Genomic DNA, 17,253 nt, shown 5'->3' with positions numbered 1-17,253 from the left:
TCACCAAAATCAACTTGACCTATGAACTTGAAATCGACCTTAAACTTTGTCCTTGACCCAAAGGTAAAAAGAAACATGAAGTACACGTACATGTATCTAGAAACACCTTTCAGAGTTTATTTCGGTTGACAGGTTAGAAGTTAAGGAGGTGGTGGTTTTTAATGACCTTGACCTTTCATCCAAATGTCAAAATCAATCTTGAGTTCTTGGAATAAGATACAAGATTCAACTCCAACGTTAAATAGGTTAAGAATAAAAATACCCCCACCCCACACACACACACACAAACAAATCAAATTAATGGCAACGTAGAGAATCACTGTTAAACTCAAATATCACCTCGGACCCACATAAAATTTCAGGAAAACTGCAGAAAAGAGCTCGAGGAAAGTGTATTAAAATATTTCAAGTGAGTTTCCAAAGTATATAGAAATTATTAATTTATACAGAAAAAATTACAAATCTTGTTGTGTTTAAAATTAAAGTGCAGATGACCAAAGTTGGCATATAAGCCTTTTATAGCCCATTTATTCAGATCTCGTTAATAGCATTCAATTCTACTGATTTGAAATAATATTTTAATACCAAGCATCCTTTGTTTAATTTACCTTTGAAATTTATTTGAATTTTTTTTAGAATTACGCAATCCCCAGAATTACCGATTTTCTGTATATTAAAAATCAATATACATGTACGCTCCTTCGTAAAATAATCAGATATTTGCATTCATGAAAAAAATATTAATAAGAAGGTGTTAAACAATATAGGTCACATTAGCTGACACGAATGTTTTTTTAAACATCTCTTGTAAAACCCAGAGAGTAGCCCCCTATGCATTGGAAAAAATGAATAGTTCCGGTCAAAAAACCTTTATATATTTATTTACAAAGTATATAAAATTTACCAGGCACAGGTATCAGAGTTGTCAAAATGGCCTGAGAGGAAATATTCAAAAAAATTCTGAACAGAAGGGAAAATCCCTTTTCCATGTATGGAACTACTAATGAATAAGTTCATTTTAATTGGTTAAGTATTGACGTTATACCCTTAGTCGACTTTAACCCTGCCTTGTCGTTGGAATAAAACCAACTTTGAACCCGAGGTTAAGATAAGTAGAAAAATAAAATGTGTATCGATATATTAAAAAAAAATGAAATATGCTTGAAAAATGGTAAATTTATATATGTTTTTTTTCTTTGATTCGCGGGATAGAAAGATATATATGTTAATCGCTTAATCAACATGCCATAATCATCTTGCATATATATACATGTACATGTACGTGTGCGCGCATGCAAAACGTTAAACAATATTTAGCTGATATCCTTGCAACTTCTATATTCTTAAATGAAATTCTGTGATACTTAGCATATTATAAAAGGTCTAAGAGGAATAAGGCACGATAAGGGACATGGGGAGCGTTTGGGGAACATCTGTAACGGTCCCCGTTACAATTAGCACTAGTTATTATTATGTTCCCCAAACGGAGTTTGGGAACATATTGTTTTTACTCGGTTTCTTATTATTATTAAGGTCTTCCGTCTTCACGGAAGACCTTATAGTGATTCTATTGTTTCTTATTATTATTATTATTATTCTTTTTTTTTTAGACAAAATTTTGTGCAGGCGATTTCTCGTAAACTATTCGGTAGTTTTCAATGAAAATTTTAGGAATAAAAGGTCACTATATGAATTTTATATAAAATTCCGTTTGTTGGAAAATTCGCTACCAGTGCCAAGTTATGGGCAATTTCCTGATTTTAAAATGCAATTTTGTCTTCGAATGTTCTCGAAAACGGCTTAAGATATTAACTGGAGACTTATTAGAGATGATAGACCATGAGTTATAGATGTGCAATTTTGCCTTCGTTTGTGTCGGCAGTACTTCCTGTCGCTACAGGAAGTGAATTCAAAATGTGCACTTTTTCAACTTTTTTTGTTTTTCAATATTTTTCTTTGGTATAATTATTGTGAATGGAGACCCTACTGGAAAGGCCAAATAAATAATTTAATTAAGAATTGATCAATCCACACACTAGATATTTGCATTTAAAAATCTGAAGCGTGTCCAAGATGGCGGAGCGTCTCCGTAACCTCCGCCATTAAGCAAGTCGGGTTCTAGAAGGTCAGCTGAGCGTTTAGATGAACGAAACTTCTACCAAAAAGATTTATGAAATGTAAAGGATTCTTTAGATTGACACGTTGCAATTACAATTTATTGAGTATAGTTTAAATATGAGGTTTCCTCAAACGTCTATTGAAATTGCTATTGTTTGCATCTCAAAGCATTGTAATAAATGCAAGTTATTGAACATAAATAGTATCAGATTCCTAGACCGTCGGAGGGCTAGTGATTTTTTTTCAGTGAAATGTTCCAGTCTTTTTATGAACGTGTAACTCATCTCTACTTTGGGGGTAAACAGGATACAAAATTCGTGGAAAATCTTACCGAATTCACTGCTTTAGTGTCACTTGGCCGTATACGATATTATATTTGTACAAAGTGTTAAATATACTTTCTAACGCTCGAAATACCGGTTATAAGAACGTGCATTTCTAATTTTCATTGACGTTATCACATCCATTCAATAGATCAAACATTTCAAAGGAATAGCGTAAAGAACTACTTGTGACGTTTGGTACGAAATAATGTATCGTGACCCGACTTAAGTAGTAGACAAATGGTGACAATAGTGCAGAAATATATAACATTGGCATGCCTGTATATGGAGTTGAACGGAATAAAAAGTTGAATGCATATCGAAAAAAGGAAAGAAAACAGTATCATCTGTTCATCACTAATAGAATATCTATCCTAAAAGTTACTGTTAAGACTCAAGTAACAAATTCCGATGTGATCATCTTGAGCAAAGTTGGGCAAGCTAGCTCTCATTTTATAATTCCAACCTGAATTTTTTAAAAAAAAATGTAAAGTATGTTGGAATAAAAAAAAGCAATCTCGCGATATTCGAATGTTAAATTTGAAGCGGGTTCCCAAAGTTGTAATGGGTACCGCAATGGATTTTCACGCTGGCGACCCGGGTTCGATCCCCCGTGTTTCCGATTTTTAAAATCACTTTTTCAGTTTGATTTTACGTTGTTTTTTTCTGAATCGGACGGAAGACCTCTCGTTGCTCGCAACGAGCTTCGTTTCTAGTTATTATTATTATTATTCTTTTTTTTCTTATTTGTTCTCCGGTACTTTTTTGTCCGGAAGTGTTCTCAGAAACTGTACACCCAACTGACCTAAAACCTTTTTAGGGTTAATGGGTGTGTAGTGTAGGTGTGCGGAACGAAGGTCATTTTGCGCGCATACGCGTGCACGTGCGTGCGCGTGATATGAGTGAAATGACTGATATACTTAATATAGCTATAACTTTTACATTTTTTAATGAATTGACTTGAAACTCATTATATAATGATATATTAATAGTGTAGATAATGTGACACTGTCAAATTAGCACGAACTCACGCGCATGCACGTGCGCTTCACTCTGATTGGCTGAAACAAAAATCTCAATATCTTTTCTGTTTTTTGACGAAATGCTTTGAAATTTAAAACATAGGCATACTTTAGGATGTCCTACAAAATGATATATAACAATTGTCATGAAAGCACGCACATGCACGTGCGCTACAATCTGATTCGCTAAAACTTTAAATAGCGATAACTCCCTTGTTTTTAAACCAAACAGGATGGGATTCAGAACATAGATAGACATTATGGACTCCTACAAAAGGGTATGGTCATCATGCACATGCATGCACGTGCATGAACGTGCGCTTTGCTCTGATTGGCTGAAACAAAATTTTCAATATCTTCATTGTTTTTTGAAGAAATGCTTTGAAATTTAAATCATAGGCATGCTTTAGGATGTCCTACAATATGATATATAATAATTTTCATGAAATCACGCGCATGCACGTTCGCTGCAATTTGTTTGGCTGAAACTTTAAATGGCTATAATTCCCTTATTTTTCAACCAAAAAGGATGGGATTCAGAACACAGATAGACATTATGGGCTCCTACAATAGTGTATGATCATGATGCACATGCATGCCCGTGCGTGCACGTGAAATGAGTAAAATTACAAATACACTGGATTAAACATATTTTTAAATACGTATGGAATAAATGTTGTAATATTTAGTATATTAAAATATACGAATAGTGTAGACAAGATGATATGGTCATTACGCACATGCATTCAAATGCGCATGCGTGCAATGCTGAAATTTGAATAAACTTGATATACTTCTGGGTAAATAATGTTGAAGTCTAAAATGCATCGTGTTTGTCTTATTTAATGAAGCGTACAGAGAATATGCCACAAAAGGGAGTTGGGGAGCGTTTGGGGAACATCTGTAACGGTTCCCGTTACAATTAGCCCTAGTTATTAAGGTCTTCCGTCTTCACGGAAGACCTTATAGTGATTCTATTGTTTCTTATTATTATTATTATTCTTTTTTTTGACAAAATTTTGTGCACGCGATTTCTCAAAAACTATTCAGCGGTTTTCAACGAAACCTTCACAAAAAATGCGTCATTATATGAAGTTGTGCAGTCTATAATTTGTTTTGGAAAATTCCCTTCCGGTGCCAAGTTATGGACGATTTCCTGATTTTAAAATGCAATTTTGTCGCCCCTTTTTATCGAAAATGGCTAAAGTTATAAACTGGAGACTTATTGGAGACAATAGTTCGTGGCTTTTAGGTTTGCAGAATCACCTTTTCGTGTGTCGTCAGTACTTCCGGTTGCTAACAGAAGCAAAATTAAAAAGTCCGTATTTTCTAACTTTTTTGTTTTTCAATATTTTTCATTTATTTTTAGATTGTTAATAGAAACCCTTCTCATATTGCATACTGTATAATTTGTTTGAATATTGATACATCCAAACTTTAGATATTAACATTTAAAAATCTGAAGCGGGTCCAAAATGGCGGCTGTCTCTGTCAACTCCGACATTTCGCAATCAGGGTTAACGGAGGCAGCTGAGCGTTTGTTTGAACGAAAGTAACATAAGGACAAATGAAATGTAAATGAATACTTCGATTGTCACGTCGTATTTACGTTGCAATTCTTTGTCAAACTAAGTCCTTCTTAAACGTCTTCTATGATTAGTTTTGGCTGGTTCTCAAAGTAAAAAAAAAAGACTATATGTGCAAATGAAATTCGATACTTAAAAACTTCTGATTTGCACCACGGAAAAACAGATCTTAAATCATAGTTATAAGTAATAGTTTTTCCAGAAAGAATACCAATGAATACAGTAAGTACCCGGTATAGAACTTAACCACTGTTTTTCCCTTGCACACTTGTGCCATATAAAACTAATAGAAAGATGCACACGTTCACGTTGCATCATTTGCAATTTATATAAAATTATTGTCTCAAATATCTTATTCAATTTTTAAGCACAAATGGTATCCAATTCCTTGACCTTAAGGCGAGCCTTGTTTTACGGCGAAACATTTCAACCTTTTCATTCACTTTGGGGATAAACAGGAAATTTTAAAAAGTTAAAATTCATAGCCGTTTCACTGCTTTAGTGTTACTTGCTTACAAACGATATGGAATTTGTAAAATGTGTTAAATATACAATTTTTAGGCTATAAGAACGTTTTTTTTATTTCATTGAAGCTATCACACCTGTTAAGTAGAACATTGCAAAGAAAAGGCGCGAGGATTAACTCGTGGCGTTTGGCGCGAAATTATGAATAGTGATTCACCTTTCATAATTCTAAGACAAAAGTACTGTTATACAGAGGTATATACATGTATACAAGAAGATTTAGAGCAGAGGTCCCAATAGCGTAATTTCTAGCACGTTAGGTTTTCATGCTGGCGACTTGGATTCAATCCCCCTTGTGTGCAATATTTTTTTTTTTACTATTTCAGATCGATTTTACGTTTTTTCCCGGAATCAGACGGAAGACCTCTCGTTGCTAGCAACGAGATCGTTTCTAGTTATTATTCTTTTTCTTATTTGTTCTCCGGTACTTTTTTGTCCGCGAGTGTTCTCAGAAACTGTTCACCAAACTAAGTTAAAACCTTTTTAGGGTTAGTAGGCATGTTGTGTAGATGTGCTGAACGAAGGTCATTTTGCGCGCATTCGCATGCACGTGCGGGCGCGTGCAATGAGTAAAATGACCGATATATTTAATATGGTTGTAACTTTTATATTTTTTGATAAAATGTTTTGAAACTCATTATATAAAGATATATAAGATGTGTAGATAAGATGACATGGTCAAATTTGCATGAACTCACGCGCATGCACGTGCGCTTTGCTCTGATTGGCTGAAACAAAAACCTCAATATCTTTTTTGTTTTATGATGAAATGCTTTGAAATTTATAACATAGACATGCATTAGGATGTACTACAATATGATATATAAAATTTTTCATCAAATCACGCGCATGCACGTGCGCTGCAATCTGATTGGCTGAAACTTTAAATGACTATAACTCCCTTGGTTTTCAACCAAACAGCATGAGATTTAGAACATAGATAGACATAAAGGACTCCTACAAGATGGTATGGTCACCATTCACATGCATGCACGTGCGTGCACGTGTGCTTTGCTCTGATTGGCTGAAACAAATATCTCAATATCTTTTCTGTTTTTTTACAAAATGCTTTGAAATTTAAAACATAGGCATACTTTAAGATGTCCTACAATATGATATATAATAATTGTCATGAAAACACGCGCATGCATGTGTGCTGCAATCTGATTGGCTTAAACTTTAAATGACTATAACTCCCTTGTTTTTCAACCAAACAAGATGGGATTAAGAACATAGACAGACATAATGGACTCTACAAGAAGGTATGGTCAACATGCACGTGCGTGCACGTGCAATGAGTAAAAAGTGTAGACAAGATGATATCGTCATCACGCTCATGCAATCTCATGCGCACGCCTGCACTGCTTAAATTTGAAATACTTGGTATACTTTCGGGAAAACGTTGTTTACGTCTTAAATGCATAGATTTTGCCTTCTTTAATGAAACTTACAGGGAATATGGCACGAGAAGGGAGTTGGGGAGCGTTTGGGGAACATCTGTAACGGTCCCCGTTACAATTAGCACTAGTATACTAATGATCTAATTACATATTTAAGGCCAGGATTTATTTTATTTTCAGTTTTACAAACCCTCCACTCAAGGTTTTGAATTTTCAGAAAAAAAAACAATTTTTTTCTTTCCGATGTCAAATTTGAGTCGGGATCGAGATTTCAAATTTACGAACTCTCACTTCCGGTTTTAAGATGACACGGCGGGTAAATAAAGCTAGATCTGACAAGATAGCTTGGTTTAGTGTAAAATTCATCGATACGAGTGCCATTCAAAACGTTTCACCCGTTCAAAGGAGAAATAAAATGCTGACGACTTTGTTGCACAATGACATGCTGGTGAGATAATTATGTATTCGTTTCAAAAGTATCTGTCTGTAAATTATTTTCCTCCTCCAGGTTTTAAACTGCCCGTGGTAGCTATTGCATATTGCCAGCAACATTGTTTAGGTCTCTGTTATAGCTTACAGTCTAAGCATCATTCTTCAGAAAAGGGTTGCTTATGCATCAGATGTAATGAATAAAACTATGGGAGAAGTTAAGTCCATTTGAGGAAGAAATAAACAATAACCTAAAGAAATAATAAAAAAAAAATTCAACTATTAAAAGGCAAGAATATACAAATATATACATGCATGTAGTATCATTTGTATCAGCCAGAAAAATTATTTTACACTTAATTGAAAAACAAATGTTCACCCTACTCCCCAATACTCCCTGTCTGTTTTATGATGGGAATTATAATTTTAGGCATCAAGTAAATTTTAGAATAATGTCTACAATTCACCTAACACATATTAAAAAAATGAAGATATATTGAAAGACTTTTAAAGAATTGATTTTTTAAAATATGTTTTGACCAACATCACAAAATTTATATAACTGGCCCCAACTGGCAGATGATGAAATAAGCAATTAAATGTTCTGCTTTCCTATTTGTAAGCATTATGTGTCCAGTGGTAAGGAGCCTATTAGAATAGCATGAAAAAAGAATGTACAAATGTTAATAATTGATTTATCAAAATTTTTTTTTTATTTCCTTCTCCTTCGGGACTTTTTTATTCTCATGTTCATAACTACCAGTAAACCTAAACATAAAAAAAAATGCTGGCCTTATAATGAAGAAAGGGGCCTCTTTCAAAATAGATAATTTCAGGGCCGCTGGGTCAGGGGTACCAGGGGGGGTACTATGACTAAAAATAAATTAATGCTTTGAAATCTGCCTTTTGATAAGCAATGGTGCCTCCTTCAAAATTTGTGAATTTCATGGCTTTTGGATTAAAACACGAACCAAATACAATTGCTGGAAAGTTGTTACATGATACTCAGGTGACCTATAAGGCCCGTGGGCCTCTTGTTAAAAATGTATTTATAAGGGCCCCATTTAAATATCAAAGCTATGGACCTTGTTGCTAGTGATCTTTTTTTAGCTCACCTGAGCCGAAGGCTCAAGTGAGCTTTTCTGATCAAAATTTGTCCGTTGTCTGTCGTTGTTGTCGTTGTCGTCGTTGTAGTTGTCGTTGTAAACTTTTCACATTTTCATCTTCTTCTCAAGAACCACTGGGCCAATTTCAACCAAACTTGCTACAAAGTATCCTTGGGTAAAGGGGATTCAAGTTTGTTCAAATGAAGGGCCAAGCCCTTTTCCAAGGGGAGATAATTATGAATTAGAGAAAAATTAATGGCATTGTTAAAAAATCTTCTTCTCAAGAACCACTGGGCCAGGAAAGATGAAACTCATGTGGAATCATCCTCAGGTAGTGTAGATTCAAGTTTGTTCAAATCATGACCCCTGGGCTAAGGTGGGGCCAAAATGGTCGACCAAAGTTTTACATAGGAATATATAGGAAAAATCTTTAAAAATCTTCTTCTCAAGAACCACTGGGCCAGGAAAGATGAAACTCATGTGGAATCATCCTCAGGTAGTGTAGATTCAAGTTTGTTCAAATCGTGACCCCCCGGGGCTAGGATGGGGCCAAAATGGACGACCAAAGTTTAACATAGGAATATATAGGAAAAATCTTTAAAAATCTTCTTCTCAAGAACCACTGGGCCAGGAAAGATGAACTCATGTGAAATCATCCTCAGGTAGTGTAGATTCAAGTTTGTTCAAATCATGACCCCAGGGGCTAGGGTGGGGCCAAAATGGCCGACCAAAGTTTTACATAGGAATATATAGGAAAAATCTTTAAAAATCTTCTTCTCAAGAACCACTATGCCAGGAAAGATGAAACTCATGTGGAATCATCCTCAAGTAGTGTAGATTCAAGTTTGTTCAAATCATGACCCCCGGGGCTAGGATGGGGCCAAAATGGCCGACCAAAGTTTTACATAGGAATACATAGGGAAACCTTTTAAAATCTTCTTTTCCAAGTACTTCAAAGCCATGATTAGTGATATTTATATGGAATCATCCTCAGGTAGTGTAGATTCTAGTTTGTTCAAATCATGACCCTCTGGGGGGTTATAATTCAAGCCCCCCCCCCCCCCCCCTCAGTAAACTCGGTTCTGATCTGATTTGTGCTTTTTCCTGGCTGATGTGCTCAGGTGAGCGCTGTGGCCCCTGGGCCTCTTGTTTAAAGTGTTTGGTGTATTTCCTCCAATATATATGTACCTGTTCCTAGTCTGAGTATCACATCATTTGATCCTTTCACTTAAATTGCTTCACTAGAGAATCAATTTTATTCAGACTTTTGCTCCTCACCTACTTCTATTTTAACTTGAGAAGAATTTGTTTTGTTTTAGCCATTTTCATCTTGACCACTGTGGAGCCTTGCCGTATATGTCTGAGATGGTCGGATATGATGGCCCTATATACATGACTCATCCAACCAAGGCCATCTGTCCTATACTTCTAGTACGATTGATATCTTTCATAATTTTTTAGACAAATCATTGTATATCGTAACATGTATTAGCAAATATTAAATGAAAATGACCAAACACAATAAATTTTAAAAATGGCTTCATAAAGTGTAGAAGGAATTTTTTTTAACTAAATTTTTAAATATTTGTAGGAAGACTACAGAAAAATCACAGTCGAACGAAAAGGAGAAGAAAATTTCTTTACCTCAGAAATGATTAAAAACTGCATGAAAAAAGTTATAGCTGTTAATCTGCATGAAACTAAACAGGTTTGGATATATAACCCAATGAAAGTTTAATGAATTCTGTTAAATTTATGTAAATTTTACATGTCATATTTAGGACTTATTTCAGCATTGTGTTGTTGAATTAGAAATTTTACTGTGTCATAACATTGAAGAATTTAGAAATTGAATAAAGGTGGGTAATTATTGTCAAAATATCACTTCTTAGAAAAATTAAGCCTCTTTAATTTATTAATATTTAAATGATATAGATAAATGTAAGAATTAACTTACTGTTCATTGTGAGTAAAAATTCAGATTTTGGTTGCTGATTTGACACTTGTACAGTACAAGGTTCAACATTTGTGGCATATTATTTAAAAATCATTAATCTTTTCACCTCCTCATCATTATTATGGATTTATATTGACAAAGCATTTAGCACAAAAATATATAAATACAATATAAATCTTGTCCCTTTTGGTGTTGACAGGTTGATGAGGAGCTGGAAATCAAGGCTTACTATGCAGGCCATGTCCTTGGTGCAGCAATGTTTCATATTAAAGTCGGACAACAGTCTGTTGTGTATACAGTGAGTTTTAGATAAGAAATATGGCACATTGTTTCTATCAAAAAAATTTCATTTGGATTGGATTTTTTAACCCTTGGAAATTCTAAATTTACTAATGTGTTGAACAATTTTATTTGCTTAGTGCTCAGGATAAATGACAAAGAGTTATCTCCTATTATTCATGTGATGCTTTTGCAATGTTCAGAAGTATAAAAAGAGAATTTTATTTATAGGGGGACTATAATATGACTCCAGACAGGCATTTGGGGGCAGCCTGGATTGACAAATGCCGCCCTGACCTACTCATTACTGAATCAACTTACGCTACAACAATACGAGATTCTAAGCGCTGCAGAGAAAGAGATTTCCTGAAAAAAGTTCATGACTGTGTGGAAAAAGGTGGAAAGGTAACAAAAAGAAATTCTATCAAATAAATCTTGCAAATCTGATGCTTTTTTTAAACAGCAACAGTAGAACTCAATATTTACCATTAATTTTTTAACCATAACTTTAGGTCCTGATACCAGTGTTTGCCCTTGGCAGAGCACAAGAACTGTGTATTTTACTAGAGAGTTACTGGGAAAGAATGAACATAAAAGTTCCCATTTACTTCTCACTAGGCCTCACAGAAAAGGTTGGTACCACATCTCACTAGGTCTCATAATAAAATTGGGTACCACATCTCACTAGGTCTCACAGAAAAGGTGAGTACCACATCTCACTAAGTCTCACAGAAAAGGTGGGTATCACATCTCTCTAGGTCTCACAGAAAAGGTGGATACCACATATTAGATCTCACAAAATAGATGGGTACCACATCTCACTAGGTCTCACAGAAAAGGTGGGTACCACATCTCACTAGATCTCACAGAAAAGGTGGGTACCACATCTCACTAGGTCTCAGAAAAAGTTGGTACCACTTTTGATTGGTGTTCTGTAATATGATCAATGTGCTAGACATATATGAATTGTTTGCTACTTTCTATCTTTAAAACCTTTTGTTACCTGTTTTATAGGCCAACCACTACTACAAGATGTTTATTACATGGACAAGTCAGAAAATTAAGAAAACTTTTGTTCAACGGAATATGTTTGAGTTTAAGCACATCAAGGTAAACAAAGGAATTTATTCTATGGATCTTTAATTGTAAATTACAATTTAAGTTTGATTTAAGTCCAGGACTAGCCAGTATAACACTAATATGTGTTTGTGCCTTTATTAGCCCTTTGACAGAGCCTATATTGATAATCCTGGTCCTATGGTGGTGTTTGCCACACCAGGAATGTTACATGCGGGTCTGTCTCTTCAGATCTTCAAGAAATGGGCACCTCATGATGTCAACATGGTATGCAAGTTTTAATTGTTTTAATGATTAATATTTTGATCAAAGTTTGGCAGAATTCTGGGTTAGAAATTATAATCATGAGCAGTATGTTCACACCTCTGCTAATTTTATTTACTGTACAATGATGTACATGTTAATGTTACACAGAAAAGTCCATTCATAGCATCTGTCAACCAAATCTATTGAAAAAATCTATGCATACAGAGATTTTTTTGTGAAAAAATATTATAATGTGTATAATATGTGCTTAAATCCCAATTTTGTGTTATGAATGTGTCCAGATAGAATATTTCAACAACCTTGGCATTTGCAAATCCCTTTCTTTGTTCTTTGAAATGATTGGTTAAAAAATTTATAGGTTAATAATGAATTTGGATTGAAGTAACCATTTGATAAATATTATTTCAAAGAAAATTTTGATTCTGCTGCAGATTTACAAAGCCTAATTTGTTTTTCTTACTAGGTAATAATGCCTGGATATTGTGTAGCTGGAACTGTTGGTCATAAAATTCTCAATGGAGCTCGTAAATTAGAGCTGGAGAACAAACAAATGGTGAGTACAATATCACATCAGAAACAAACAAGGATGAGTACACCTCTAAGTTAAATCCTAGGGACTAACACAAGAAGAATATATAAATAGAGAAAATAGAAATATATGTAAGTAAACTGAAATTAAAGTCATTTAAAACAATATTTTTTATACCGTAAATCTGAAAATTTTTGCTGTAAAAATTTTTAGTCATTGAAAAAATATTTTTTATAGAAATAAATTACCAATAAGAAAATGTAAACAAAGCAGTGGTCATTTGCCAAATTTTGAAACGTAAAAATTCATCAACAGCATTTTGACCCGAATTCGCAAAATAAAATCGACGTAAAAATTTCCAGATTTACGGTAGCTACATGTTTTGTTTTTTTTATCAAAAAATGGTTTACATATGAAAATTTATTCATATTAAGTTCATAAAAAAAAATCATGAGAATTGAATTTAAAAAGAATATAATTCAAATTAGTTCACAACCTTTTTCCAATTTGCAAAAAAAAAAAATAGTGTGCTAATTTGAATAAATAACTGTTTGGGTTTAGGATTACATTAACATTTTTGGTAAGAAAAATATGGCAACATCAGGCTAGGGAGCATTTTTCAATGTAGGAAGGGAGGGGGCAAGCACAAAACTAATGGTTTCAGATGATTATTTTGGGGACAAATTCATAAAAATAAAAAATAGTACATGTATATACATACAACATACACTGTATAAACAAAATTACTGGGGATGTGTGTGGAGAGGGAGCATTCCCAGTTCCACAGACATGGTACATGTAATTAGTTGAGCAACACTTCGTTTTATTTTACTCCTTACATTGACGGTAATTTTGGTATACATGTATCTACAGTTGGATGTGAAGCTGTCTGTACAGTATATGTCCTTCAGTGCTCACGCTGATGCCAAGGGAATCATGCAGCTCATTTCCCAGTGTGAGCCCAGAAATGTCATGCTTGTCCATGGAGAGGCTGCCAAGATGGACTTCTTAAAAAACAAAATCCAGCAGGAATTCGGTACAGCTTTATGTACTTTTTCCCTGTATCTTGACTCTGAATATCTTAAATGAAAAAAAATTTTAATTTTACTTGAACAAGGTTAATAAAAAAGATTATTAGAATATGATGTTGATTATTTAGGTATTGATTGCTTCAAACCAGCTAATGGGGAGACTGTCACCATAGAAACAATGCATAATATTCATGTGGACATTCCACTCTCTTTATTAAAGAGGGAAGCATCAAAAACAGGTATTTTTTAAGGGCAAATACATTTAAATCTGATTCATGGTATTGAGACAAGAGCAAGTTAATGAAATAGATTTTGTTAACAGCTGATATTTACAGCTGAGTGTTCGATATATACATACTCTGAACATGTTATTGTTAATTTCATAGTCCTATATACATATTCATGTATTATATCCCCCTTTTTTTTTGGCAGATAATTATTTTTTTCAAATGCTTATTTGTTTATTTTCTAGGACTGCTTCCCCCAGATGCTAAAAGACCCAGAGTTTTACATGGAGCCTTAGTCATGAGGGGAAATGTAAGCAATAAGAGAAACAGCTTTATGACAATTTTACCTGTGCTAAAAAGAACAGAATTCCGTATAGACTTTGTATGCTATTCCTCCACTGTCTAATATAATTTCTCACTGCATCTCTTAATTTCTATATGATTGCATTCTTATCACAATAATGTTTAAAAAGTTGTACAAATTCATTCAATTACAGTATGACTCATGTAGTATGAACAAGGGTATTGCAAATTCACGAAGTTATCTTGGATCCACAGCTATATAAATTTAACGAATTACTTATAGGGATATAACAAATAACTGATATAGCGAAGTAATTTCATAGGTCCTAGTGACTTTGTTATAACTGAGTGGTGGATTTTAATGTGTGTGTCATTTTGTGCTATTAGAGGCTGCAGATCATTGACCCGAGTCAGGCCCTGAAGGAGATGGGGGTGGAGGAGCACCACCTGAGGTTTACCTCCACCATCTCCATAGAGGAAGACGGACCCGCTAACAAGGCCGCAGAGAAAATCTACCAGCTAGTCAAGAGGTAGAATTACTGTTGTTACCACATACATAAAAATCAAAAAGATAAAAAGGTTCATCACATTAGATTGCACCATTTTTAAAGTAATTAGTAAACTATAACTTAAAAATTACACATACTATATGCAGTAAAAATGCACTTCCATCAAAATTTACTTGATATTTTTGAAATGAAGTTTGTGCTTTCAAAAAAAAAACTTTGAAGAAATTTTAAAACAAAATTTTTTACTGACTCATTCTAAAAATATTATAATCTCTTATTTCACTATTTATAAATGCATAAAGTTATCTTTGCATTCTCTTTATTTTTGACTTGGTATTAAGAGTCATCCATACCTTGTTATTCACAAAAATAATGCTAATTAGGGATTTAATGCTAATTAGGGATAGATAAAAAAACCAGTCTACAGCAAGGAATGCTGTACAATTCATATGATATTTTCCGTGTGTTGTAGAAAGCTTCAGGATTTCTCCATCCATTACTCCTAGGATTGCTCTATATCTATATCTGAATCCGTCCTGTATGATATCTAATGATATTTTCCCTGTGTTGTAGAAAGCTGAATGATTTTTCCATCCATTACTCCTCTGATGGCTCTATATCAAATCTAAATGATGTTTTCTTATGATGTTTTCCCTGTGTTGTAGAAAGCTGAAGGATTTTTCCATCCATTATTCCTCGGATGGCTCTATATCTATATCCGAATCCGTCCTGATCCAGGTGTCTGGTGACGAAGACGAGACAAAGTCTGTCCTTGTGTCCTGGTCTCACCAGGTGGGGCTATACATTCTCCCCTTATATATGTACTCTAATGACTTTAATTTTACTGAATTTAATGATATCACAACATTGTTTTGAAAACAGCCATTTTCCTATTGATTTATCTTTCTATTTTTGCGACAGGATGAAGATATTGGGAGTTTCCTTCTTCAGCTGTTGAGGGAGGACCCTTCACTGGTTCAGGCAGTATGAGTACAGATGATATCTTGTTGTAGATGATGTGGTATAGAGAGATTATCTTCTTTGATTGAGCTCAGATAAGCAGTGAATTTTAAGGTGACTGTGTGTAACTGTTGATTGTTAATGAACGAATAGATCCAGAGATGAGCAGAGCATTGACTTGTTGGACTCTGAACCCTTTTGATTTATATCAACGTTAACAACCATTCATAGTTGTCATGATGCTCTGTGAAGGAGAATAATCTCAAAGTGTGATGAAACCAAACACTGAGACTTAATCCTATGATAATTAGACAGCACGAGTGTCATATTAATATGACCTACCCAAGGATTAAGAGTGCATATCAAATATTTCATCACAAGATACAAACATATTGATTAGCAGACTAAAGTGCATGAAAATGTTTATTAGTTGTATCAGCAAGCAAACACGGTGCCATTTTAATGATGCACAAACTGCCATAAACTTGGAGTATGTTTGTGATGAACAAATAAAGGATAGAAATAATGATGTCAACACGTGTGATAGATAGTGAATAATAAAAATATATTTACCAGCTTTGTACCTGATCAGAAGTGCTACATAATGAGTTTGATCAGCTGTTGTTTTCATGTGGAAGGTATTTTTCATGTAGAAGAGATAAAATATTTGTGTAATAAGATCAGATGAATCATACATCATCACATACTTCTAATGATATTTGTTTTTATGGAGAAATAAGCCTTTATCACACAGGTCATCTGTATTTACTTGTAAGGAGTTAATCCTCTGCTGCCTTCACCTGATGTGATAATAAAAACCAATGATTTAAAAAAAAAACGTTTTAGTGGGGAAAAGTTACATATTTTTTCTTATTTTCTTGTTATTAGCTGTGCAAATGAGAAAAGTATTACTTTAGTGCAGTAAAAAGACAAACTAGCTTTGGATATGTCTAAAAGCTGTTCAGGATGAAGAACTTAGTTAAACTAAAATTTTAACACATTCTGTCCTTCAAAGAATTATTGGTACATATATTAATCACAATCTTACGGATGTGAGTATTTACAATGTAAGATTTCCTTAGATACAATGGTAAATTATAGTATTTAATAGTGATTATTTTCTAGATTTTTTTGAGTAGCATAGCAACTCAGATATATACATAAATCACAGTCTTACGGATGTCCGTCAACAAATTTTCGCTACTCCTTTTAAGTTCTGGTCCGATTTCCATATATCTCAAAACACAAGTAGACTAAAATACATAATTAAGTGCAATGATTATTGATTCTGATTGACGGTGTTTCCATGATTCTATTAATAGGTATTTCTGTGAAATTTCTTTAAAACGCTACTCTTCTCACAGTTCTGGTCCGATTTCAATGTAATTTTGCACACAAGTAGGCTACGCGAAGATACACAATCTAGTGCATCTGTTTTCTATTTTGATGAACGCTGTTCCTATGGTTAGTAAATACAGAACTTTCTGTGAAATCCCTTTAAATCACTACTTCTCCTACATTTTGGGTCTGATTTTTTTTTTATAGTTTTTGATTCTGATGAATGGTGATGCAATGGTACAAAAAATAGGAATTTCTGTGAAATTC

General features: G+C 33.9%; 1 protein-coding gene across 1 annotated transcript in view; it reads left to right on the top strand.

Annotated features, from left to right (window-relative positions):
- LOC134238728 (integrator complex subunit 11-like) overlaps nt 1-16,649 on the top strand; it is a 29,978-nt gene extending 13,329 nt beyond the window's left edge. Inside the window, exons 5-18 of the mRNA XM_062720849.1 lie at nt 9,829-9,940; nt 10,101-10,217; nt 10,666-10,764; nt 10,977-11,150; nt 11,258-11,377; nt 11,760-11,855; nt 11,967-12,089; nt 12,553-12,642; nt 13,492-13,654; nt 13,778-13,888; nt 14,122-14,186; nt 14,567-14,709; nt 15,354-15,480; nt 15,610-16,649. Of these exons, the coding sequence (XP_062576833.1) occupies nt 9,829-9,940; nt 10,101-10,217; nt 10,666-10,764; nt 10,977-11,150; nt 11,258-11,377; nt 11,760-11,855; nt 11,967-12,089; nt 12,553-12,642; nt 13,492-13,654; nt 13,778-13,888; nt 14,122-14,186; nt 14,567-14,709; nt 15,354-15,480; nt 15,610-15,678 (1,609 nt within the window). The 3' untranslated portion in view covers nt 15,679-16,649. The remainder of the gene's footprint in view (nt 1-9,828; nt 9,941-10,100; nt 10,218-10,665; nt 10,765-10,976; nt 11,151-11,257; nt 11,378-11,759; nt 11,856-11,966; nt 12,090-12,552; nt 12,643-13,491; nt 13,655-13,777; nt 13,889-14,121; nt 14,187-14,566; nt 14,710-15,353; nt 15,481-15,609) is intronic.
- The last annotated feature ends 604 nt before the right edge of the window (nt 16,650-17,253 follow it).

This window comes from Saccostrea cucullata, unplaced genomic scaffold (genome assembly GCF_032062105.1).
Source record: "Saccostrea cucullata isolate Sc308-1 unplaced genomic scaffold, CSIRO_AGI_Scuc_v1 ctg163, whole genome shotgun sequence".
NCBI lineage: Eukaryota > Metazoa > Mollusca > Bivalvia > Ostreida > Ostreidae > Saccostrea > Saccostrea cuccullata.
The sequence above is the reverse complement of the archived record's forward strand: the minus strand, read 5'-3'. Positions and strand labels throughout refer to the sequence as shown.